Source organism: Bos mutus, chromosome 10 (assembly GCF_027580195.1).
Source record: "Bos mutus isolate GX-2022 chromosome 10, NWIPB_WYAK_1.1, whole genome shotgun sequence".
Taxonomy (NCBI): Eukaryota; Metazoa; Chordata; class Mammalia; order Artiodactyla; family Bovidae; genus Bos; species Bos mutus.
The window spans coordinates 69,764,520-69,789,798 of NC_091626.1; the positions used below are offsets into that span (position 1 = coordinate 69,764,520).

Sequence of the window (25,279 nt, forward strand, 5' to 3'; positions counted from 1 at the left end):
TAGCCTGATGTTGATTAAATGTCCTTTAAGTTAGGAAAGGACTGTATTCCCCAAGATCATGCCCCAGGAAATGAAGAAGCCATGTGCCAGTCATTGTGCTCCCCAGAACCTAAATGGCTAATGTTAAAATTCTCAATACATTCTTTGGCAGAATTCTCCACAATGTCAGGTTTCCTAATGACTTACCCAGCACTGTATACAGGGTCAGCAGCAACACAGAATAGTAGGAGATATTTAGTTTGCTCAAGACATGAAGGGAAAATGACGTCAAATTTATAAATCCTGGTGGTCCTAAACAGAATAAATTGAAAACTCCGGTAAACACATTCAAAGTTCAGGTTCTTTAAAATGTTTTCTAGAAGACTTCCAATGGCTATCTACTACATCTTCAGCAAATCATTTGTAATATGGATGACATTACTTTAAATCAGCAGTTGGCAGGAATTCTGGTAAGCCATTTCACTTAGAATTACAGAAGGTAGGAAGTTTAAAGCAATAGTGTAGTTGCAAGACACACACACACACAAATATTCTATGCTCAAAAAACGATCAAGTCTTTGTTTTCCATGAGACTTAGTATCTGAACGTACAAACTTCCAAAAGTTATATCAAAGTATGTCAAAGGTCACCCAGTGTTTGGGTGCACTACAGCACTATTTACAATAGCTAAGACATGGAAGTAACCTAAATGTGCGCATGCGTGCATGCTCAGCCATGTCTGACTCTTGGCGACCCCACAGACTGTAGCCCACCAGGCTCTTCCACCCATGGAATTTTCAAGGCAAGAATACCAGACTGGGTTGCCATTTCCTATTCCAACACACTATGTATAAGACAAATAATCAATAAGGATTTACTGTATAGCAGTTTTGGTTTCAAATTTGGGAAAACAGTACATCAAGGCTGTCTACTGTCACCCTGCTTATCTAACTTCTGTGCAAAGTACATCATGCAAAATGCCAAGCTGGAAGAAGCACAAGTTAGAATCAAGATTGCAGGGAGAAATATCAATAATCTCAGATATGCAGATGACACCACATTTATGGCAGAAAGCAAAGAAGAACTAAAGAGCCTCTTAATGAAGGTTAAAGAGGAGAGTGAAAAAGTTAGCTTAAAACAACTAAGATCATGGTCCCTGATCCCATCACTTCATTGCAAATAGATGGGGAAACAATGGAAACAGTGACAAGACTTTATTTTCTTGGACTCCGAAATCACTGTGAATTGTGACCGCAGCCATGAAATTAAAAGACGCTTGCTCCTTGGAAGAAAAGCTATGACCAACCCAGACAGCATATTAAAAAACAGAGACATTACTTTGCCAACCAACGTCTGTAATCAAAGCTATAGTTTTTCCAGTAGTCATGTACGGATGTGAGAGCTGGACAATAAAAACACTGAGCCCCGAAGAACTGATGCCTTCAAACTGTGGTCCTGGAGAAGACTCTTGAGAGTCCCTTGGACAGCAAGCAGATCAAACTAGTCAATCCTGAAGAAAATCAGTCCTGAATATTCATCAGAAGAACTAATGCTGAAGATGAAGCCCCACTACTGGCCACCTGATGTGAAGAGCCGACTCACTGGAAAAGACCCTGATACTGGGAAAGATTGAAGGCAGGAGGAGAAGGGGACAACAGAGGATGAGATGGTTGGATGGCCTCACCGACTCAATGGACCTGAGTTTGAGCAAGCTCCAGGAGTTGGTGATGGAGAGGGAAGCCTGGCATGCTACAATCCATAGGGTCACAGAGTTGGACATGAGTGAGTGACTGAACAACAACAGCTGTATAGCACGAGGAAATCTACTCAATCTTCTGTGATAACCTACATGAGGAAAGAATCTAGAAAGAATGGATACATGCATATGTATAACTGAACCACTTTGCTGTATACCTGAAATACAACATTATCAATCAAATAAATTTTTAAAAAAACTATATATATATATATCAAAGGCAAATGTCAAAATTTAATCTTAAGTATAAATATCTAAAGTTAACATGAGTATCTGTCCAAATATTCTCTTCCCATATGTGACGCAGCTCTTAATTCAGTTATCCTCTTACTTCAACTGAAAGGGATCTCTAAAAGATCTCTAAATTAACACCTCTTAAAATACAGTGCCAGAAAGCCAAAGCACCAGGTCTTTATTCTGCAGCCACAGACTAGAGCCTCACAGATGCTCAACCCCAGCCAGCCATTTCACTTGTCTGTGGCTGATCATATATCAGTTATCAGAAGACTATGATGGGAAGCTCAGTACACACTGAGCAACACCTGAGGGGAAGCTACTTAAAGGGCCCCAGTGAAAGACAGCCTGATATAAGTAATGGCAGATCTTCCCTAGAAGACCAGCGTGTTCATTTTATACTCATAACACTGTTCAACCCAACAGATAATTACAGACAAAGCCTGACAATGCGTGACCTTTCTCACTTTGTGTGTTGCATACTTACTACTCATTCATCTCTCATTCTAGTCTGGTACTTCTCAAAGTATTGATCTACGTATCCATTCATTATCATTATTTATTTATTTTAAATATATCATTCTTTAGCCTTAGAGGCAGCTATGCTATAAATTTTAAGCAATGATTCTCTACTTTGGCTGTACGTTAGAATAACCTGGGGGAACTTTTAGAAAATACTCATGCCCAAGTCTCACCCTCCAGAGATTCTGATTTAGTTGACCTGGGAAAGAGGGGAGTTGAGGCAGCAACCCAGGGGATTCTAGGCAGCAGGACTGAGAAATACTGCTTTGGACAGAGCCGTGCTTCTCAGCCCTACCACACACTAGAATCATCTGAGGAGCTTTAAAAAATACTGATGCTTAGGTCCTACCCACAGACATTCTGTGTAAGCACTGAAAGTACTGTGTAGACACTGTGATTTTAAAAGTTCCCCAGGACATTCTAAGGTGTAGTCAGATTGAGAAGTGTTGTTTACAGAAAAGAATTGACCTGGAGTCAGACTCTTATTAGCTATAAGACACTAGATAACCTACATTAACTCTGCAGTCCTCAGTTTTCTAGTCTTTAAATGGGAAACAATAATACCTACCTCACAGGATTGTTGTAAGATTAAGATAATGTAAGTAAAAATACGTTGTGAATTTTAAATAACTATACAAAAATACTGGTACTCCCACATGAGGCTGAGGCATCCCTCAAATATTTATTTATTTACATTTTGTGCACTAATGCTTTTTGAACTTTTTCACAGAATTTTTAAAAATATATATAAGCAGGAAAACATTCAGTAGGATATGTATACTAGTGAAAGTGGAGAGTGAAAAAGTTGGCTTAAAGCTCAACATTCAGAAAACGAAGATCATGGCATCCGCTCCCATCACTTCATGGGAAACAGATGGGGAACAGTGGAAACAGTGTCAGACTTTATTTTCCTGGGCTCCAAAATCACTGCAGATGGTGATTGCAGCCATGAAATTAAAAGACGCTTACTCCCTGGAAGGAAAGTTATGACCAACCTAGATAGCATATTCAAAAGCAGAGACATTACTTTGCCAACAAAGGTCTGTCTAGTCAAGGCTATGGTTTTCCCTGTGGTCATGTATGGATGTGAGAGTTGGACTGTGAAGAAAGCTGAGCGCTGAAGAATTGATGCTTTTGAACTGTGGTGTTGGAGAAGACTCTTGAGAGTCCCTTGGACTGCAAGGAGATCCAACCAGTCCATTCTGAAAGAGATCAGCCCTGGGATTTCTTTGGAAGGAATGATGCTAAAGCTGAAACTCCAGTACTTTGGCCACCTCATGCGAAGAGTTGACTCATTGGAAAAGACTCTGATGCTGGGAGGGATTGGGGGCAGGAGGAGAAGGGGACGACAGAGGATGAGATGGCTGGATGGCATCACTGACTCGATGGACGTGAGTCTGAGTGAACTCTGGGAGTTGGTGATGGACAGGGAGGCCTGGCGTGCTGCGATTCATGGGGTCGCAAAGAGTCGGACACGACTGAGCGACTGATCTGATCTGATCTGATCTGATCTGATGGTTTAATCTTTACCACAGTCCTCCCCTTCCCCACAATCAGTTCCTGGGATTTCATCCAAGCCAGGAAGGAATAAGGAACACTTACTTCAACAAGTGTCAATATTTATTGTCTGAAATACACAAACTCAGTGCTGGGTGCTGTAGAAAACAGAAAAGAAGTACTGAACAAGAGCTCCTATATTGAGGAACTCGAGTCTGATTGAGGAGAAAATATACACATTTGAAGTTGTGATGTAAACAAGGTGATTGGCTGGTTAAGTACAGAATTAATCCTTAGGAAGGACTCTTGGGATTCAAAGACACAAAAGTTCATTATGACCTGGAAAGGTTGGAGAAAATGGTACAGAAAAGGGGGTTTGAAGTGAGCACGATAGTTTGAAGGATGCACCTCACAGAGTTCAGGCAAAGACAGTCTGCACTGACATTTAGTCAGGAGATTATGGGATGCATGAAAGTAAGGTCTTCTAAAAGTAAAAGGAACCCATGGTGACTAACCTTTATGCTCTGGATATGCTTGATACCGAAAAATAATGAGAATGATGAGCTGGATCAGCACAATCATCACAAATATGACCCGGGCCTGCAGACAAAGAGAAATTAACATGGAACAGACATATGGATACATCTTCAGTTTTTATAAACAGCCCCATTAACACAAACGGAAATGACATCATTAGGAGAAATGACTATATAAGAAAAATATACAGTCAAAGAGAATTGAAAATCTGATGCAGCAAAGAAGATAATTATAAGTTGCCTCAGCATTTGTCTTTTAAGATTTGGATACCTGGACCAACATTGAAACTAAATAATTTCATACAGTTACATAAAATCAAATTAAAACAGTCCACTTTCAGTGTACTAGGTTAAGCATAATTTGTACTGTTTTATTTAAAATCTCATAAGAGTGTTACAAACTTACGGTTACAGGGGGAGGGCAGAAGCAGGGAAGGGATAGTTAGGTAGTTTGGGATGGACATGTACATACTGCTATATTTAAAGTGGATAACCAACAAAGACCTACTGTATAGCACAGGGAACTCTGCTCAATATTATGTAACAACCTAAATGGAAAAAGAATTTGAAAAAGAATAGATACATGTAAATGTATAACTGAATCACTTTGCTGTACACCTGAAACTATCACAACACTGTTAATCAACTATATTCCAATATAAAATAAAGTTTTTTTAAAAAGTATAAAAGTGAAAAAAACAAACAAACCCAGTATGCAATACACTACAAGCTGAATAAACAGAGACTGCATTTCTTTATGCTTTCTCCACCAGGAAATCACTCACTTGAAGATTAATTTACAGTAAAGAGACATGTAATCTAGGTTCTTGTTCTCCAAGTACGGGCCCCAGGTCATCTCTGGAATCACCTTGAGCCTCTTAGGAATACAGAATCTCAGGCCCCATTTCAGCTCTACTAATCAGAATCAGGCTCTTATTCACATTTCCAAGTGATTCATAAGTACACCAAAGTTTTCAAAGCCTGATCTAGGTGACTATTAAAAATCCCCAAAAGAAAAATAAATAATTTGTAAAAATGAGATGCAAATGCCCATTAGGCATATTTTTTTAACATTCAATCACACAAGTAATAAGCGTAAATTAAAATAATAAGGAATGCACATTAAGTCTGTGCGGATATAAGAGGAGATTAAGCTATCTTTGGAAGGTGAAATGAAAGGGGTTTAAATTTTCTTCTCAACATTGTAGTGCATTTTATGTTAATACCCAGGAGAGGGAGATCTGAGGAAACTAGACTGTAAATTGCCAAAGATTCTCTGAAAGACAGTTTGACAGTGTATATTAAAAACTAAAAAATAAAAATATTTATTCATTCAAGAAATACTTATTTGAGGGTCTACTTGTGTTAGGCATACCAAAAAGACATTCTTGCACTCATGGGACTTATCTTTTCATGAGGGAGAACAGACCAAAAACAATGAATATAATAAATAATTTTAAAATCTGTGTAATTATATAAATTATATAATAAATAAATGAAGCATGTAGAATAATGTGTCCATTCTTTGATCCAACAATTCATTTCCAGAAATTTCCAAAAAACTAATAAATGCAGAAACAAGCAATATTTTTGCAGTAGAGGGAAAAATTGGAAACAAATGCTCAACAATAGGGAAATGGTCAAATAAATTAAGGTATGTCTATGACAATATAATGCAGCCAATAAGCATCATGTATAAAACAAATGTGATGTAAGAAAACCATCAAAACAAATTCCTCAGTAGAAAAAATCAAATGGAAAGAGAATGAAAAGTATATTACCATTTTATAGTAAAAACTTATATCCAAATGTAAATAAGAGAAAAATAAACAAATAGTATTATAATGAGAAATACAATGGTTATAATGGTTAGTGTGATAAAGGAATGATGTGGGGTTCATTATACATTACTTCTAAATTTTCCAATTTTTCTATATTAAGCATGTATTATTTATGTGGGAAGAAATATTATTTTTGAAATATCCTAATTTAGCACAGTTCCTATAATTCCCTTAGTAATCCTGTTTTATGTCATTACTTAGAACTAGGTTCAGAACAGGTACTACATGTCTGTGTCTCCTCTTCTTTTAATTCAAATCAATTTAAAGTCATTGTATTCTTCTAGACAAATAACTAAACTTTTAATTTGATAAGGTTCTGCTTTCTCATCACATGAGTATATTATTTATGACATCAGACCTACCAAGTCTAGTAAAAACAGATATAATAGTAAGTTGAATTTACTCACCACAGTACAATGGTCAGTAAGGAGAATAAATGATGCCAGGGGATCAAATCTGAGCTGAATATCCTCTCGAGCTGAAAATATGTGTTGAACACTCTTACTTCTTCCAGCAGAATCCTAGTAATAAGCACAGTAGGGAAGCAACCCTCATGTACAAATACGTACAATGTTCCAAGATTAAGTTTCCAATAATTTTCGTCAGTTATCTCAGAATAAGTGACACCTTTTTTCATTTATTTTTGAGTCTTCCTATGAAAACTTGATTTTTTTTTCAGAGTATCTTCGTACTTTATTTTTTTTTAACTTTAAACTTTTTCTTTTGTACTGGGGTATAGCTGATTAACAATGTTGTGGTAGTTTCAGGTGAACATATGAGCACTTTAAAACTTCTTTTAAACTTTGTAATTCTAGATTTGAATTGGAAATATCAGTGTGTATCACAAAGTAGTCTTTAAAAAAAAAAATCTGTATTTCCCTTTGTTTATTGAAAAGACCTAAAAACGGTAATGAGCTAGCTGGGCTAGTGCCCAGATTTTGGTCTCAAAATAAAATTCCCCACTACAAGAAACCAATGCTCTTTAGAGAAATAGCTGATTCCAATTCTTGAGTAAGAAATGCACAAGGGCTTGGAACATCTTTGTACCAGAAAGAAAGAAAACTTAACAAGGACTATTAGGATTGTATCAGAGGACTTAGTGGCCAACTTAGGCTCCCACTAGCCAAAGATGGGACAATTGAGCATCAGAAAGAATAAATGCAATGGAGTGAAACATACCAACCACGTTTTTTTTAACTATGAATTCATAATAATACTGAAAGACTCATTTGGTTATGTTTGGCAGATGGTAGAGAATTCATTATTCTGAAAACAGATTTAGAAAAGGGAAGGTGGAGGATGAATGAAGACTTTATCCTGCCTTTCCTGTATGAACTCTGTATCTGGGTATCAAATAAGTGAGCCAAATTTCTTCTCTATGGGACTCTTCTAATTAATACTCATATAATTAAGAGTGGCAATTTGAATATCACCATTTTATAACTCCAATGAAATAATGTATCTAGTCTCAGACTATCAATAGGTACTAGAATTCCCACAGTGAATGGAGGATAAGCCAGCATTGTGCTGGCACTGGCTTGTCTGACAAGGGCCAATTGCTACATGTTCAGGAACTTTGCACTCCAGTGTTCCTGCCTGGAGAATCCCAGGGATGGGAGAGCCTGGTGGGCTGCCGTCTATGGGGTCGCACAGAGTCGGACACGACTGAAGCAACTTAGCAGCAGCAGCAGGAACTTTGCAGACCAGCTAATGTATCGGTAGCTTAAAACCAGCTACTGGAGGAATATTTATACTATGGAAATTGGTATACATCAACTTCTTCCCTTCAAACATGCCCCAAGTTAGTGGTTAAACATTTACCAGCACACGACTATGTAGGGTCAACAATATCTACATACAGTGATCAATTTTAATATTCTTAAAAGAGAGACAACCAGATATTATAGGCTTCTGATAAAAGCATAAAACACCAAAGGAAGTATTCCTGCCAAAAAACAGAGACTCAAATATGATCAAACCTTAAAATCTAACTACCAGTTATAGAAACTAGAGGGAGTGGAAAATCATACTACATGATACCACATGGATACAAACAGCAAAAATCCAGAATACAGAAACACTACAGGATAAAAGGTCCAGTTTCCAAAGCAAACAAATTGCAAGGGGGAAAAAAGGAGGATGGAAAGGGAACCTATAGATTAAGAAACTGAAAAGACAAATCAGCTAAATGCAATATTTGAGCCTTGTCTGAATTCTGATTTGAACGAACCAAATGCAATATAAATGACAAAATGGGAAGACTGGAACATTAGCTGAATAGTTTGAAACTAAGGTATAAGTGTTAATTTTTCAGGTGTGATGTGGTATTATCATTACTTTTTTTAAATAGTTATCTTTTAGTGATACATACTGTCATATGAATATTTACACAGATGAAATAACATTGTGGTACAGGGAGAAGTGGATAGGGTATAGATGAAACAAGACTGTTCATGAGTTGATAATCTTTAAAGTTGGGCGATTCGTTAAAGTTGGGAATTCATTATAGTATTATCTCTTTCATTTATTTTAAAAATTCCCTATCATGAAAAGCTTTAAAATAGCAAAAAGAATTTGCACTGGTGTTTATCAAACTTTTATTTCTCAAATGTTCTTACTCTGAATTACGTATTCTTGGGGTTTTTTTAAGTTCTTATTTTAATGCAGAGATTCTCTTTGAGAGATAGAGATTTCTAGAGTTTACTCTTTAAATTGGCAAAGCAGGCACAATAATCTTACATTCTGGTTCTCAAACTTTAGTGCACATCAGAATCACCTGGAGGGATTGTCAAAGCATAGGGTTAGCTTTCATCTCCAGAATTTCTGATTCATAGGTTTGGGATTGGACCTCTAATGAGTTTCCAGGTGATGTTGATGCTACTACTTCAGGAACCACACTGAGAACTGACTGAAAAGTCTAGTTGGTACTAGGTTGCCTGGAAATGTACAGATATTCAATAAATACATACATAGATAAAATAAATCAGTGTCTTCTCCCATGAAGTTTTCTCTCAGACTCATCTATATGTAAACTGTATTTAAAAGGACAGAATTTTCTCATTGATGAATAAGGGGACTAGGTTCCCTATTTTAGTATTCAGTAGACTAATTTCCTAGAATTATATTCATATAGACAGAAAACAGATCAGTGGTTACCTGAAATGGGGGTGGAAGGAAAGCAGTTGCAAAAGGGCATAAGAAGACTTTTGAGAGAGACAGATGGTATTGATTGTAGTAATGGTTTCAAGGATGTGTAAGAAAGTAAAAACTCACCAAACTGTACTCTTAAGTATATGGGTTTTAAATATAAATTACATCTCAAAAATGTTAGAAATATGAAACATATCAAAATATATGTTATTTCACATTTTTACTAAGGATTCAACTAAGCAGGCAGAAATGTTTTGAGGAATGTGAACTATGGTTTCTTCCTTATAAAACAAGCAATTCAAAGATATGGGAGTTCCACCTTCCTGCAAGGAGCAGGTCTATGATTGCTCTCACTTCTTCCCCATGACTGTAAAGATAGGGAACAATTTATTCCACGTGTAATTATATCTTCAAGTCGTTTTAAAATAAGCCAACTTCTAATATGAAAGACATTAAGGAGAGCACCCCCTCCTTCCACATGCTATCTGTGAGTTTCTTCTTCCTTCTAAGCAGATGGGTGGCACTGCAGAGAGCCTTCTCCTGTTTCCTCATCTATGAACTGGAGATAAAACTTACATCATGGAAGATTGTTACATGGATTTAGTAAAAAAAAAAAAAAAATTCTAAGTGTCTTAGAAGAAGCTCAGTAAATTGCTCCTTCCTGCTCAAAATCTTTCTCTGTGACACACATATAAAAAAGATGAGAATAATTACATGTGTTTTCTGAAGGATTACTTGGCAATCTTCAAACTAAGACTTAACATTAAAAGATTAGCTTAAAACTGTCATCAAACCATACTGTGGTAAGATTGACGGGCTTTTTTTCCAGAAACTAATTTTTTAGCACAGTCTACCACCTAACATGTTTCATTGTATTGACAAAACTGCTCTATTTTGGTAATGATGATCACTTTCTACTCTGGCAGGTCTGCTGAATTAAATGCCCCACAAGCTGAATCAGAAAAGGGATAGGCAGGCAGTTCACTACATGCACTATCAATGCCCACTCCCCAAACAAAAAAATCTCTTTGATGCCTTGAAAATTTTCTATCTTAGGCTTTCAAAATAGTAAACACAATTTTCCAATACTTGGAGACAGCAATCAAAGGTGTGGACACATAAATACATGTGACTTATTCTATTATCTTTAGGTATATTGGGGAAATTCTGGCTCAAGTTGGAAGAAAGCAAAAGAATGATTCCCTGGGATTAAAAAAGAGGGGACTGAGTCGGTAGTCGCACACTCATGTTCTCTGCCCAGTTTTCAGTCTAACAGCAGAATTGCTCCTGAGTGTCTATGTTCAGAATATTTTAACCAGTGTATTCAAAATTTTTTACTTAGTTTCATCTTAATCAACTGACTAAAAAAAAAAAAAATCATCGTTCAATGTGGTTACTAATCATTTACATACCAAGTTGAAAATTACTAACTTACCTGAACGATAACTTCTATGTTATGTGTCTTATTACTGTAGTTTCTTGGGTTCCACTTTAGTATGAAAATAGGACCAGACAAATGACTAGCTTGCCCTAAAGGAACTCCATCAATCTTAACTGCAACTGAAGTAATGGAGGATAAGGAAAAGGCCAAGACTCTAAAATGAAAGCATAAATGCATGGTTTTAGGTATTTGCCATTGTTTCTATAAAGAAGAATAACCCTGTTATAACCTGAAAAGATTTAAGTACAGTAAAGCTTCCATCGGTTGATCTTTAGGTTCCTGAGATGTGGAACCTGTGGATTCAACCAACCATAGATTGAAAATATTCAAAAAAGAAAAATTTCACAAAACTTGCATTTGCCTTGCACCAGCAACTATTTACACAGAAGTTAAATTGTGTTAGGTATTATTAAGTAATCTGTTGTTGTTCAGTCACTAAGTTGTAGCCAACTCTTTTGCAACCCCATGGAATATAGCCCGCCAGATCCTCTGTCCATGGGATTTCCCAGGCAAGAATACTAGAGTGGGTTGCCATTTCCTTCTCTGAGGATCTTCCCAACCCAGGGATGGAACACACATCTCCAGCATTGCATGCAGATTCTTTACCACTGAGCCACCGGAAAAGCCTATAGGTAATCTAGGTAAGATTTGAAGTATAGGTTATAGGCAAATACTACACCACATTACATAAGGGACTTGAGCATCTGAAAACTCTGGTATTCGCAGGGGGTCCTAGAACCAATCTCCCAGAGATACCAAAGGGCAACTGTAAAATAGACCATTACACTCTGCAACTGTTCATACGACACGGCTTATATGATCTGAATTCTTTGTAAACGGTGGCTTCTGGAGTTGTATAACTCAGCAAACCTGAAAAGGTGAGAAATTAGAAACTATTCTAAACCTAAATCTGATATGCAGCTCCTATCAAGAAATGTAACCGAAGAGATATATATTCCACTTACCTAGTAATCAAAAGAAATAAAACAGCTTGGTACCCTTTTTTTTCCAGAATAATGAGTAAATATTTTTAAAAGTACAGTATCCAATAATGATAAGAGTTCTGTGAAATTTGCACTCCTATTTCTTGGTAACATTATAAATTAGTACCTGTTTTCAAAAATAATCAGGTTCCTTGTACACTGCTGATGAGAATGTGAAACGACACAGCCAATATGGAAAACAATATGGCAGTTTCTCAAAAAATTAAACAGAATTACCATATGGTCCAGCAATTCCACTTCTAAATATATACCCAAAAGAACTGAAAGCAGTGACTGGAACACACATATTTATACACATGTTCATAGCATTATTCACAATAGTGAAAAGTTGGAAGCAAAAGTGTCTATCAACAGATGAATAGGCTGGTAGGTTTAGTCGCTCAGTCGTGTCCAACTCTTTTGCAACCCCATGGACTATAGCCCACCAGGCTCCTCTGTCCTTGGGACTCTCCAGGCAAGAATACAGGAGTGGGTTGCTATTTCCTTCTCCAGGGGATCTTCCCAAATCAGGGATCGAACCTGGGTTTCCTGCATTGCTGGCAGACTCTCTGCCAACTGAGCCACCTCAACAGATGAATGGATTAACAAAATATAGTATATACATGCAATGAAATAATATTCAGCCTTAAAAAGGAAGAAGATTCTGGCACATGCTTCAAAACTGGTGAAGACAGAATTCCTTGGTGGCACAGTGGGTAAGAATCTGCCTCCCAGTGCAGGGGACATGGGTTCGATCCCTGGTCTGGGAACATTCCTCATGCCTCAGAGCAACTAAGCCTGTACACAACTACTAAGCCTGTGCTCTAGACCTTGCAAGCCATAACTACTGAAGCCTGTGCACCTAGAGCCTGTGCTCCGCAACAAGAGAAGCCACTGTAATGAGAAACCTGCACATCACCAGCTAAAGAGTAGCCCCAGCTCGCTGCAACTAGAGAAACCCTGGGAGCAAAAATACAACCAAAAATAAACAAATAAATCTTTTTTTAAAAATGGGTGAAGACATTACACTAAATGAAAGAAGCCAGTCACAAAGGACAGATACATGATTCTCCTACATGAGGTACCTAAAGTAGTCAAGTCCATAGAGACGAAAAGTAGAATAATGGTTGCTGGGGGCTGGGGGGAGGGATAATAGGGAGTTAATGTTGAATGGGTACAGAGTTACAGTTTTGGAAGTTAAAACAAATGGTGGTGATGGTTGTACAACAATATGAAAGTACTGTACACTAAAAATGGTTAACATGGTAAATTTTATGTATATTTTACCAAAAATTTTTTAAAAGAGTAATGATTTTAGTTGCAAAAAAAATAAAGTAGTTAGAAAACCTTTATCAACAGTCACAAAGGAATTCAAACTATTTCAGCTAGAATCCCATTTCTAGAACTCTATCTAAAGCAATTATTCAAATAAAGGAAGAGTCTATATGCATCAGATGTTCATCCTCAAATTAGAAGAAAATCTAAAAGATCACCAAGAAGATAGGAAAATAGTTATATATACTATGATCCATTCTCTCTGTTGACAGAAAAAAGGTAGGAATTAGAATACACTGTACCCTATGATTATGACTATGTAAATACATGCCTGAAAAAGAATGCCTGAGAAAGAAAACTCATGTTAACAATAGTTCTATTAGGGGGTGGGGGATGGGACAGGAATACACATATAATCCCATTACCTTATTTTCCAAAAGTTATGTCGTGCTATTTTTCAAAATAAAATTTTAAGAAAGTATATTAAAACAAGTGCCCTTATGTTTGCAAAAGGTTATAAGTCTCTTCCAAAAGGAATGGTAATGTTTCATTAAGATTCTATTTAATACTACTCAGCCATAGAAAAGAACAAAATAATGCCATTTTCAGGAACATGGATGCAACTAGAGATTATCATAGTAAGTGAAGCAAGTCAGAAAGAGAAAGACAAATACACTATGATATCACTTATATGTGGAATCTAAAACGTGACACAGATGAACCTACCTGTGAAATAGAATCAGGGACTCAGGGATAGAATGCCAAGCGGGAGGGGAGTGGGAGAGGGTTGGACTGGTATATATAGAAGAGAGAAACTACTGTATAGCACAGGAAACTATATTCAATATCTTGTGATAAACCATAATGGAATAGAAAATGAAAAAGAATGTATATAAATGTATAGCTGAATTACTTTGCTGTACAGGAGTAATTGACACAACATTGTAATTCAACAATACTTCAATAAAAAATAAGTTGAGATGTCGCTGGACGTCCAGTGGTTAAGACTCCATGCTTTCACTGCAAGGGACATAGGTTCAATCCCTGATTGGGGAACCACGATCCCCCATGCTGCACAGCAGAGCCAGAAAAAATTAAAAAAGAAAAAAGATTCCATTGACATATACTGTCAAATTCATACACCAAATGAATTTTCAATTCCATAAGGTTTATATAGTTTTTGCTTTTTTGAAAGGCTATGTAGCAAAATTTTAAAATATATATATTTCTGATACATGATATAACTTTGTTAAAGTAGGATACAAATGAATAGATACATCATGATTATGGCAATGTAAAAACATGCATATACAGAAGCTAAAATAAAAGAAACAATAATGGTAGGATTGTGGGTTTCTAAACTTTTTTTCTAATTTCAGCAGCTTAAAAACTATGTATTTTTTAACTGGGAATGAAATAGTAGGCAATGTATATAATGTTTAGATTGTCGATAAAACTAAAGTGGGGCATCTCATAGCTTTCACCTGAGAATGCAATCACAATGACTTATCCTCTATCAATAACAAACTAAAAGTAAATTCTGAAAAATTGCTACATACCTGATGTGTGTTGAGTGAAGGAGTCTTTCTAGTGGTTCATGTTTAGCAGAACTATAGAGAAGTGACTTAGGATTAGTGATAAGAACCACAGGCCACTCGCCAAAGATCAAATCTGCAAAGCTAAAGAGGTCATGATCAAAAGCAAAGATCCGGTACCTAGAGACCAGAGAACAATGAGGTAATTTAGTCATTTCATATTTTAAGAGGGACTGAAGGACAAAAAACAGAACAAAGTTAAAAATATAAAATTATACTTTCTGAGATTACTTATTGGAATGCAGAGTAAATAATATCGTTCCTCTTTCTTTCCTTGCGCCTTTCACTGTTACATTTTGTCATACGTGACATTTGTCACAATTGGAATCTGACTGAAACAATGAATTTTCACTGTGTCCTAAAATAATGCCCGGTATATAGCATGTATTCTTAATTTTTAAATAAATGTTTATTGAATTAAATCATTTGATTTCTATACTTTAAGGCTATTTTGAACCTAAAATATTCATCGTAAGCCTAACGTCTAACATTCTTCATCCTATCAACAGTGCTACATAAAATATTAAAATGAGCACAATTTGAAACCTTTAATTCTTCTTTAAAACATTTCTATAATTTCAAAGAAAATAGCAAAAGTTAAGTGGTTTTGATTTTCTAAATGCACATTGAAAGGTATAACTATTCATTAAAGAGTAAGCAAAGTTCTGTATTTTCTAACTTTTAAAACTGAGGAGAAAAATGATTAGCTATGGCAGAAACAATAGTGCTCACCAAATATTCCACGTGCTCCCCTGCATTTCCCAGTCTCCCTGGTATTAGGTTGGGACCATGTGACTAGTTCTGGCCAATGGGCTGTGAACAGAAGTGACATGTATCACACTTCTGGTCCAAAGTACTTAAGAGTGGGTATGAGTTCTCCACGCTCTCTTCCCTGCCCTGGAATTGAGGTGTTGAAATAGTCATGTTATAAGATGGAGGAAGTCTGAATTCCAGAGTTACCCTGCGGCTGCAAATTTCCCTGACTCATACTATGAGTCCTATTCCCGGTATGAGTTTACAAAAATGAAAAAAAAACTAAACATCTGTTGGGTTAAGCCACTGATATTTCTAGATTTATTTGCATACCCAACAAAGTCTAGTCTAATATTACTAACATACTAACAGTTTTTAAAAACCCTTCTAGGGAATTTCCTAGCAGTCCAATGGCTAGGACTCTGCACTTTCTTTTGCTGAGGGCATAGGTTCAGTCCCTGGTTGGGAAACTAAGATCCCACAAGCAGCACAGTGAAGCTGGGGAAAAAAAAAAACTCTTCTATTGTACTAAGACATAATATTAGGGCAAGACGGCTGGATGGCATCACTGACTCAATGGACATGAATTTGAGCAAGTTCCAGGAGATGGTGAAAGACAGGGAAGCCTGGCGTGCTGCAGTTTATGGGGTCACAAAGAGTCAGATACAACTGAGTGACTGAACAAAACATAATAAAATTTAAATATTTATAAGGACAGATAAAGGTTAGTTTCTTTCAGTAACACAAACTCTAGATAAAACCCTAGGGTGGAACACAGGAGAGCAGGTGGGAAGAGAAAGAAAGGAAATGGTTTCATTAATTAACATGACTTAACTTGTAATTGTTGCTTATATAAGAAATCAAAAAAAAAAAAAAAATCAAGAAGTTGAACAAGGTTTAGGAAGGCTACCTGGTAAAAAGTAATTCTAGTCCAGCCCACAGCCTCACCATCATGAACAGGCAGGTCTTAGTTCAAAGTAATTACAGTTGCCAAATAATTAGAGGCTTCAAGCTTAGCTCTTACACAGTTTCTAGAAAAGCCAACTGAAATGAATAAGTACTTTCCAAGATATAAAACTTCTTTTTAATTAATGGAAGTATAGTTGACCCTTGAACAATGCAGGGGTTAGGGGCACCAACCCTCAAGCAGTCAAAAATCTGAGTATGACTTCCCAGTCAGACCTCCATAACCTCAGTTCTGCATCCATGGATTCAACTAACCATGGATTGTGAGGTACTGTAGTAAGTACTTTGTGAAAAAAATCTGAGTATACGTGGACCTGCACAGTTCAGACTGTGTTGTTCAAAGGTCAACTGTAGTTAAAAATAGCAAGATAACATTCAGCTTAACAAATATTTACTAAGTATCTAACATCTTCATAGCACTGGGTTTAACAAAGTTAAATAGCAATTGATATAAAACAATGAAATGGTAGTTATCTATACTTATACTTGCACTTAGATAGTTATTCTCAAATACATACTGCATTATTCTCAGTAAATATATATTCAACTATACTGTATGCTTGATAAGTTATGTTTTCTCTTCAAAACACTTTAACCCTAGAACTACCATATGATCCAGCACTTTGGATATATATCCTGGGTATATATCCAATTTGAAAAGATACATGCACCCCAGTGTTCATAGCAGAATTATTTACAATTGCCAAGATATGGAAGCAACCTAAGTGTCCATCAACATAAAAATGGATAAAGATATGGCATATATACAATGGAATAATACTCAGACATAAAAAAGAATGGAATTTTGCCATTTGTAACAATGGACTTGGAGGGTAGTATGCTAAGTGAATAAATTAGAGAAAGACAAATACTATACAAGATCACTTATATGTGTAATCTAAAAACTACAACAAACTAGGGAATATAATGAAAAAGAAACAGACTTACAGATAAAGAGAATAAACTAGTGGTTACCACTGGGGAGAGGGAAGAAAGAAGGAGCAAGATAGAAGCAAGGGGTTAAGAGGTACAAACTATTACATATAAAGTAAGCTACTGGGATATTGTGCAACACAAGGAATATGGCCAATATTTCATAATAATAATTATGACTTTTAAAAACTGTGAATCACTATATTGTATACCTGTAACTTATACAATATTGTACATCAACTATACTACAATTTTAAAAATGCTTAATAATAATAATTTTTAAAAGTTTAATCTTAATAAAAACCAACTGTAATCTATTTGAAGAACTTAAATCACTAATATATTGCAGCAGTAACTAGAAAAGCAAATACAAAATTTAGGGAAAGATATGACATATTTCTAGCCCTAATGTTTCTCAAAGTATAGTCTCTTGAGCACCTGGTAGACTTTTTTTTAAAAAGTAGTTTCTTGTGTCCTAACCCAGACCAACACAACCAAAATCCCTAGAGTGAGGGCCTGGTATTCTTTATTTTTCATAAGCTCCTCTAAGAGCTTGTGTACACTGCAGTTTGAAAACTATTTCCTAGAGGATGCATTTGAAACTCCAGTGTAACATAGCAATGGCAAACATAACTGCTGCAACAAGATTTCTGCATAAGGATAAAGACTGCCAGATACATATTTCCCTTCAAAAACAGAGAGATGTCACAAGTTTTTCCTTAACTGGGATCACTCATGGTAGTGATCAGAAAACTATTATTGCTTTAGAAAAACTTACACGTATAAGTTGTATTTTGTGGGGTAGTTCCCTTACCTTCTGTTATCCTTCCAGTCCCCTAGCTCAAGTTCCAAAGGGCCCTGGAAGTGACGAGTGTGCAAAACAGGCATGAGTCCACCAAGGGTATGAAGATGCCCACACAAATAAGCTGTAGCCGAACTAACCAATAAAAAGCAAATGAAATAAATGAACAAAGATAGCTTGTGATGCCAAGTTAATAAAAATATCTCTTTAAAAAAGCAAAATAAGTAGAAAACAGAAAAGACCTAAAACAATCTTGATTTTGGAAGCCTGTCTCACCTCATTATTGACCGAAGTCCTGGTGATGGAGAAAGGATAGTGGATGTTGTATAGTGTCCAAACCAAATACTGTGGTTGCTCCAACTACTTTCCTTGGCCAGTAACAAAAGCTCCTCCATCTGTTTCTGAAATCAGAGAAAAATAGGAGGAGCTTTAATTAGGGCTCAGGCTGAAATCTAATGTCAATGGATTATACAACTCCCTTGAGGTTTTATAATAAGTATATTATGTCTAAGGCTTAAACTTTACTAAGTTTCTGTATGGGCCTCTCTAAGTTTCAACTGTTTAAACATACATTATAATTCATTTGATCCTAAAAATAAGTCTGCACTAACTAGGACAGGGATTATTCCCACTTGACAAATAAGGAAACAGAAATAAAGAATAATCTTAAATTACATAAATTTCTTTCTTTACTTCTAAATTTAATCTTCTCAGCCCTGTATACCACAGTGTAATAAATAAAGAGGATATCAAAATTAAGCTTATAAAACAAGATGTACATATATCCAAAGGAAGCTTTGTACCAGAATGTTCACAATATTCTACTCATAATAGACAAAAACTAGAAACCATCAAAAAAATTACAGTATATCCATGTGCGTACAATGGAATACTACTCAGCAGTAAAAAAAGCACACATACAGTAATACAGATGAATCTTAGAGATATATTAAGCAAAAGAAGCCAGACACAAGAGTTCATACTGTATGATTTCATTTACATAAAATTCTAGAACAGCACTAATCTATACTGACAGAAAACCAATCAGTGGTTCCCCAGAACTGCAGGTGAAGATCAACAACACAATAGAATTTTCTATAGTAATGGAATGTTCTCTCTTGATTGTAGTGAGTTACATCAGTACATACACTTGTCAAAATCCTTCAAATACTCAAAATGAGTGCATTTATTCTATGTAAATCATCACTCAGAAAGATAGCCTCTGAAATAACTTGTACATATATAAATATACATTAATATTACCTGTGAAGTGCTTATAGCAATGAATTCCTGGGTCCTACCTTCAGGTTTTCTAATTTGGTAAGTCTTGGACAAAGTATGAGAATCTGCATTTTACAAAATAGCTGTTTTTCAGGCAGATTATCAAATTAAACCTTAAAAAACACTATTCTACAGGGTAGGCTTTAAAATAACAAGCTAATCAACTCTAGACTGTCTAAAGACACTCAGTAGTCAACAAAATACACTTTCATGCAATAAAATGGCTAATAAACACAATGCATTTAACAATATTTTGTTCAAGTTTCTTTAAACCCTCATACCACTTTGAATCTTTCGGCATTTAACAATTCGCTTTTCATTATAGTTAATTCTACACAGGTCTTAAGCCCCAACAGTAGATTAAATATTCTAAGAGGCCAAGGACTTGATCTTATCACCCTTGCATATGGACACATATGTCTTACATACATGCACATAATCATTAATGAGTTGACATTTGCTGTACCAAGACATGGGCAACCATTGAAGTAAATACGTTTCTTTTAAAGTATCTTTTGTAAGCTTGGTGAAAATTGTTGCTGGGTTGAAACTATACGGAAAGTCATATCTGAGAACCTCTAAGACATAATCTGAGAACCTCTAAAACATAATTAGAGGTTCTCAGATGTGACTTTCCATATAGTTTCAACCCAGCAACAATTTTCACCAAGCTTACAAAAGATACTTTAAAAGAAACATATTTACTTCAATGGTTGCCCTTCTCTTACCAAAAAAAAAAAAAAAAAACCACACAGACCATTAGCTAGAAATGGCAACTGTGGGGATATAGAAATATGCCATATTGTAAACAAAGCTGTATGTCCTGCACCTTGCAAATTGCATGCTCTACTTAGTACCTATTCAATAAATGTTTACTGTTGTTGTTCAGTCATTAAGTCATGTCCAACTCTTTGCAGCCCCATGGACTGCAGCTTGCCAGGCTCCTCTATCATCCACTGTCTTCCAGAGTTTGCTCAAATTCATGTCCATCAAGACACTGATGCTATATAACCATCTTAACCTCTGCTGCCCCCTTCTCCTCTTGCCTTTAATCCTCTTGCCTTAAATCTTTCTCAGCATCAGCATCTTTTCCAATGAGTTGGCTGTTCATATCAGGTAGCCAAAATACTCAAGTTTTAACTTCTGCATCAGTCCTTCCAATGAATATTCAGGGTTGATTTCCTTCAGGATTGACTGGTTTTATCTCCTTACAATCCAAAGGACTCTCAAGAGTCATCTCCAGCACCACAATTCAAAAGCATCAATTCTTCTGTGCTCAGCCTTCTTTATGATCCAACTCCTACATTTGTACATGACATGACTACTGGAAAAACCATAGCTTTGACTAGATGGACCTTTGTTGGCAAAGAGATGTCTTTGCTTTTTAGTATGCTGTCTAGGTTTGTCATAGTTTTCCTTCCAAGAAACAAGCACCTTTTAATTTCATGATATAAAATGTGAGTTATTCCTTTCCCAGGTTTTGGGACAAGAATAGGGATAGCAATAATAGGGTTGAAGGAGTCAATAATTTCTTCTAGTCATACCCAAAACCACAGTAGAATTTTTCTCAAGCATTTCTAGATAAGAATTTATTTACCTAGGATAACTTTTAAGTGAGCCACGTGTATCTGAAAAAAATAAAATAGGTTAGTGCAAAGGGCAGTGGGATTTTAACTGTACCTGATTTAAAATTCCAAAGAAATTAAAAGGTCTCTTAGGCCCTGGATTAAGGCTGGCATCCAAAGAGATAAAAGAATAGTTGCCAAAGGGAGTACTGTGGACATAACGAAAAGAGCCATCCCTCCGTACGGCAGAATACTTCCTAAAAAATAACAAGACAAGAAAGCTTTAGTGCAATCATAGGAAAACAAAATGAGTTTAAATTCCTGCCCTACTAGCACACTATATTTTGACTCCCTTTGTAAAGGAAATTTCCATGATCTGACAGAGAAATACACAAAACTAGATATCAGACCCACAATGGATAAATCAATTAAATTTTTTTCCTTTTGTCTCCAAAGATGCAAGCAAACATATTCATCAGTAACCAAGCACAAGGTCACCAAGCAAAGCATAAAAGTAGGTGGCTAATGTAAGCAGTCCACTAAACATTTTAAAAGAGATAAATCAGAATCCAAGGAAATGGTACTTATCAGTCATTAAAAATTGTAGTGCGTGTGTGCTAAGTGGCTTCAGTTGTTTCTAACTCTTTGAGACCCAATAGACTTGTAGCCTGCCAGGCTCCTCTCTCCATGGGATTCTCCAGGCAAAGATACTGGAGTGGGTTGCCATTCCCTTCTCCAGGGGATCTTCCCAACCCAGGGATCAAACCCTCATTTCTTACATCTCCTGCATTGGCAGGTGAGTTCTTTACCACTAGCACTACCTGGTAAGCCAAAAAATATTGTAGTGAGGGCCTCCTAAGTACCTAACAGAATTCTTGGTGTAGTGAGATACAAAAGTGTTGAGTTCTTAAAACAGGAGTGAAAAGGCTTAAGTCACAATAAAGCCTTGCAAAGAAGTTACTGAGCCAGGAGGAAAATGTTCAGTCAGAACCAGTAAATCTTTTTTTCAGTTTCTAAAAATATATTGAAAACATACACAGGGTCCACATCCAGTAATGAAAGTCCTCATCACCTTAAGTATCAACAGTATTCAGGTGTCCAGTAAGTTGGAGAGTGAAGAGTAAGGAGAAAGGATTGGTAACAGAGTGTACAGGCTTGGCACTCACTGAGTATTTGTTGAATAAATGTGAAAGAAAGTAGAGATTATATTTGGAGCTGCTGCTGCTGCTGCTAAGTTGCTTCAGTCATGCCCAACTCTGTGCAACCCCATAGACGGCAGCCCACCAGGCTCTTCTGTCCCTGGGATTCTCCAGGCAAGAATACTGGAGTGGGTTGCCATTTCCTTCTCAAATGCATGCATGCATGCTAAGTCGCTTCAGTCATGTCCGACTGTGTGTGACCCTGTGGACAGCAGCCCACCAGGTCCCACTGTCCACGGGATTCTCTAGGCAAGAATATTGGAGTGGGTTGCCATTTACTTCTCCAATATTTGCAGCATACCTTTATTATTCAAATGTCAGAACATTATAAGAAAATATCTGAGTGTCTTATATGATATTTTACCTAACAGTACATGTGAAAGAAATACAAATAAACTTCTGAAATTTAATGTGCCATCAGGGAGCTATTTTTAAGGAACAACAACTATCAAATACATCATAAATATACTGTCATAGATATTACAATTAATAGTCAATTGGTTCTATTACCTCTCTTCCTGATATTTTTAAAATTTCTATTTCAGGGTTTTTTCCTCATTAAAATTTGTATTGATATTTTTCCTGCTTTTTTTTTCACATTTATTCTTCAAGATCTTATAATCTCATATGTATTGTTTCCTTTCCTACATTTTTGACATATTAAAATCCAACTATCTAAAATAAAATTCAGGTATTTGAAAGCAGAGGTTAAAATATACAATAGTCTTTGAATTCTGGATTTTGGCATCTCTGAGGCATTCTAGAGATCACAATTTAACCTCAAGATTTTTTTCCTTCCTTTTTTTCCCTTCCTTTCATATGATACTTCCATAAGGCCTGTATCTCTAACTAAATGTCATTTCTTAAATCCAGATAAAGTGTAATGGTTAGAAACAAAAATATAAAGGTAAGAAACTTTAAAGTGATTAATAGTTTGACTTTTCCCAATTACTAATCAGACCCTAAATCCTATTAATGCTTTGAAAATGTCTCTTAAGCCCATCCCCATAATCACCATCAAAGATACAAACAGTTAATAAGAAGTGGGAGATTTTCATCTCTGTCCTTCTCTTTTCTCACTTTAACAAAAGAGGACAACCCCCTCTTCCATGTTATGGTGACTCTATCTGTTAACCAGTTATCATCCTCAAATTCATGTCACCATCCCCATATCCATGATCCTCATTCAGACAGGTCCTCTACTCATTTCCAACCTTTTCCTTTTGATGGCTAGACTACTGTAGGATTTTTCTACTTAGTCTATACAACTCCAATCTCTTCCTTTTTATCCCTATCTCTATTTTGTTATGTATCTGCCCTTTATAAAATACTATTTTCCTATTTTGCTAATCTCCTTAGGAACCTATACTGGATTATAAACTATTATTACCTATCACATCTAAATTTCTATGCTTATCACTTGACACCACCATGAACTGGCTCTAACTCTCTATCCAATGTTGTATCAATCCTCAAAATGAACCTTTATTCTGATGATAACAATTTCTTTACTGCACTCAAAACCTCACTCTAGTTTTTAAAGCTCTGTTTATACTCATCCTTTTGCCTAAAATATACCCCTCAGAATTTCTTACTCCTCCAAAGGCTACCCATCTTTTAAGACTGGACACAATTTTCACTACTTTTACAAAGTCTTTTCTAACTTGCAACTAGTAGATAAATAGATCTACTGCACAGTGTAGTAATAATAATTTTAAAATACTGTATTATAAACTTCAAAGTTGTTAACAGACCAGATCTTAATTGTTTACTCCACAAAAAAGAAACAATAACTATGTGAAGTGATAGAGATATTAGCTAATCTTATGTGATAATCATATTGCAATATATAAATGAATCACACTAACACATGGCACACCTTAAGCTTACATAATGTTATATGTCAATTATATCTCAATGAAAAACAAAAATGAAAAATAAAGTCTACTATATGTCTACCCCATGCTGACGTCTGCCTTTTCTGATTTCTCATAGTGATAATTAAGTGTAACAAATAATCTAGCATTTCATCAGCCATTCCTTCATGTTCTTTTCTAACCATTTCCTAAACAATTTTCATCTACCTTAGCTAGACTCACTTGAAGATAGAAAGCATATTTGTTTCTCTCATACTATCCAACTAATGATAGACTCTTAATACTTGCTACTTGACTAATTGACAATGTAGAACAAAGCTACTGAAACAATGTAGAACAAAGCTACAGGAACAAAAAGTGAAATTACAGCCAAAAGAAGAATTCCAATACACTGAAACTAGAAAATTGGTTTTCTGATTCAAAGATCCTTTCATATTCACTGCCTTTTTCATATTCATGCACATAAGTTAAAAAAAATACTTGTATGACATATTGGACAAAGCACCCAGAAGTGACCGACTAGGCTCTTCAGCCACCCCAGAGGCTAAGAGAATCAGTAGCTTAGTATTCTTAAAGTCCACATTACTCTGATTGACAAGCTCTGATCTAAATGACTTTTGCTGTATATCAACAGCAAAAAAAAAAGTCTGTATAAAATATTAAAAGTACCATTAGCCAACAAAAAGCATTATACAAAATGAAAAGAATAAAGGGCTGTCTAAGCAAACAAACAAAAATGAATAGCCAAAATAAAAATGATAAACAACTAAAAGCCTCCATTTTTTAATTACCAGAGGCTTGTTTCTCTGTTAAAAAATGTTATCACCCATTAAGTGAATTGACTGTACCCTCTTTGTAACACATACTCTACATTGTTGTCTATCTTCTGTTCATTACAGTACCTGTAATAATTCTCAACACTCTCCAGACTTGGAATGTTGAATGCATCTAATTAAAAAGAAAAGAGCAAACATCATCTATATTAAAAAGAAAAATGCAAACATGTTAATGACTGAAGAAAAATGACAGTTCTTTCAATAATACTTTAGATGACAGATGTCAATTAATTAGACTGGCATTTAATTTTAATTTTT

The 25,279-nt window shown here is 35.8% G+C and overlaps 1 protein-coding gene across 3 annotated transcripts in view; it reads right to left on the bottom strand.

Annotated features, from left to right (window-relative positions):
* Window positions 1–25,279, bottom strand: part of TMEM62 (transmembrane protein 62) — a 34,773-nt gene that overhangs the window by 5,144 nt on the left and 4,350 nt on the right. For all 3 annotated transcript variants that reach the window (XM_005896151.3, XM_070378123.1, XM_070378122.1), the window contains 9 exons: window positions 25,088–25,133; window positions 21,225–21,366; window positions 18,540–18,664; window positions 18,276–18,398; window positions 14,774–14,929; window positions 10,951–11,110; window positions 6,773–6,886; window positions 4,504–4,588; window positions 187–291 (listed from right to left, as the gene is read on the bottom strand). In XM_005896151.3, coding sequence (XP_005896213.2) covers window positions 187–291; window positions 4,504–4,588; window positions 6,773–6,886; window positions 10,951–11,110; window positions 14,774–14,929; window positions 18,276–18,398; window positions 18,540–18,664; window positions 21,225–21,366; window positions 25,088–25,133 — 1,056 coding nt within the window. The remainder of the gene's footprint in view (window positions 1–186; window positions 292–4,503; window positions 4,589–6,772; window positions 6,887–10,950; window positions 11,111–14,773; window positions 14,930–18,275; window positions 18,399–18,539; window positions 18,665–21,224; window positions 21,367–25,087; window positions 25,134–25,279) is intronic.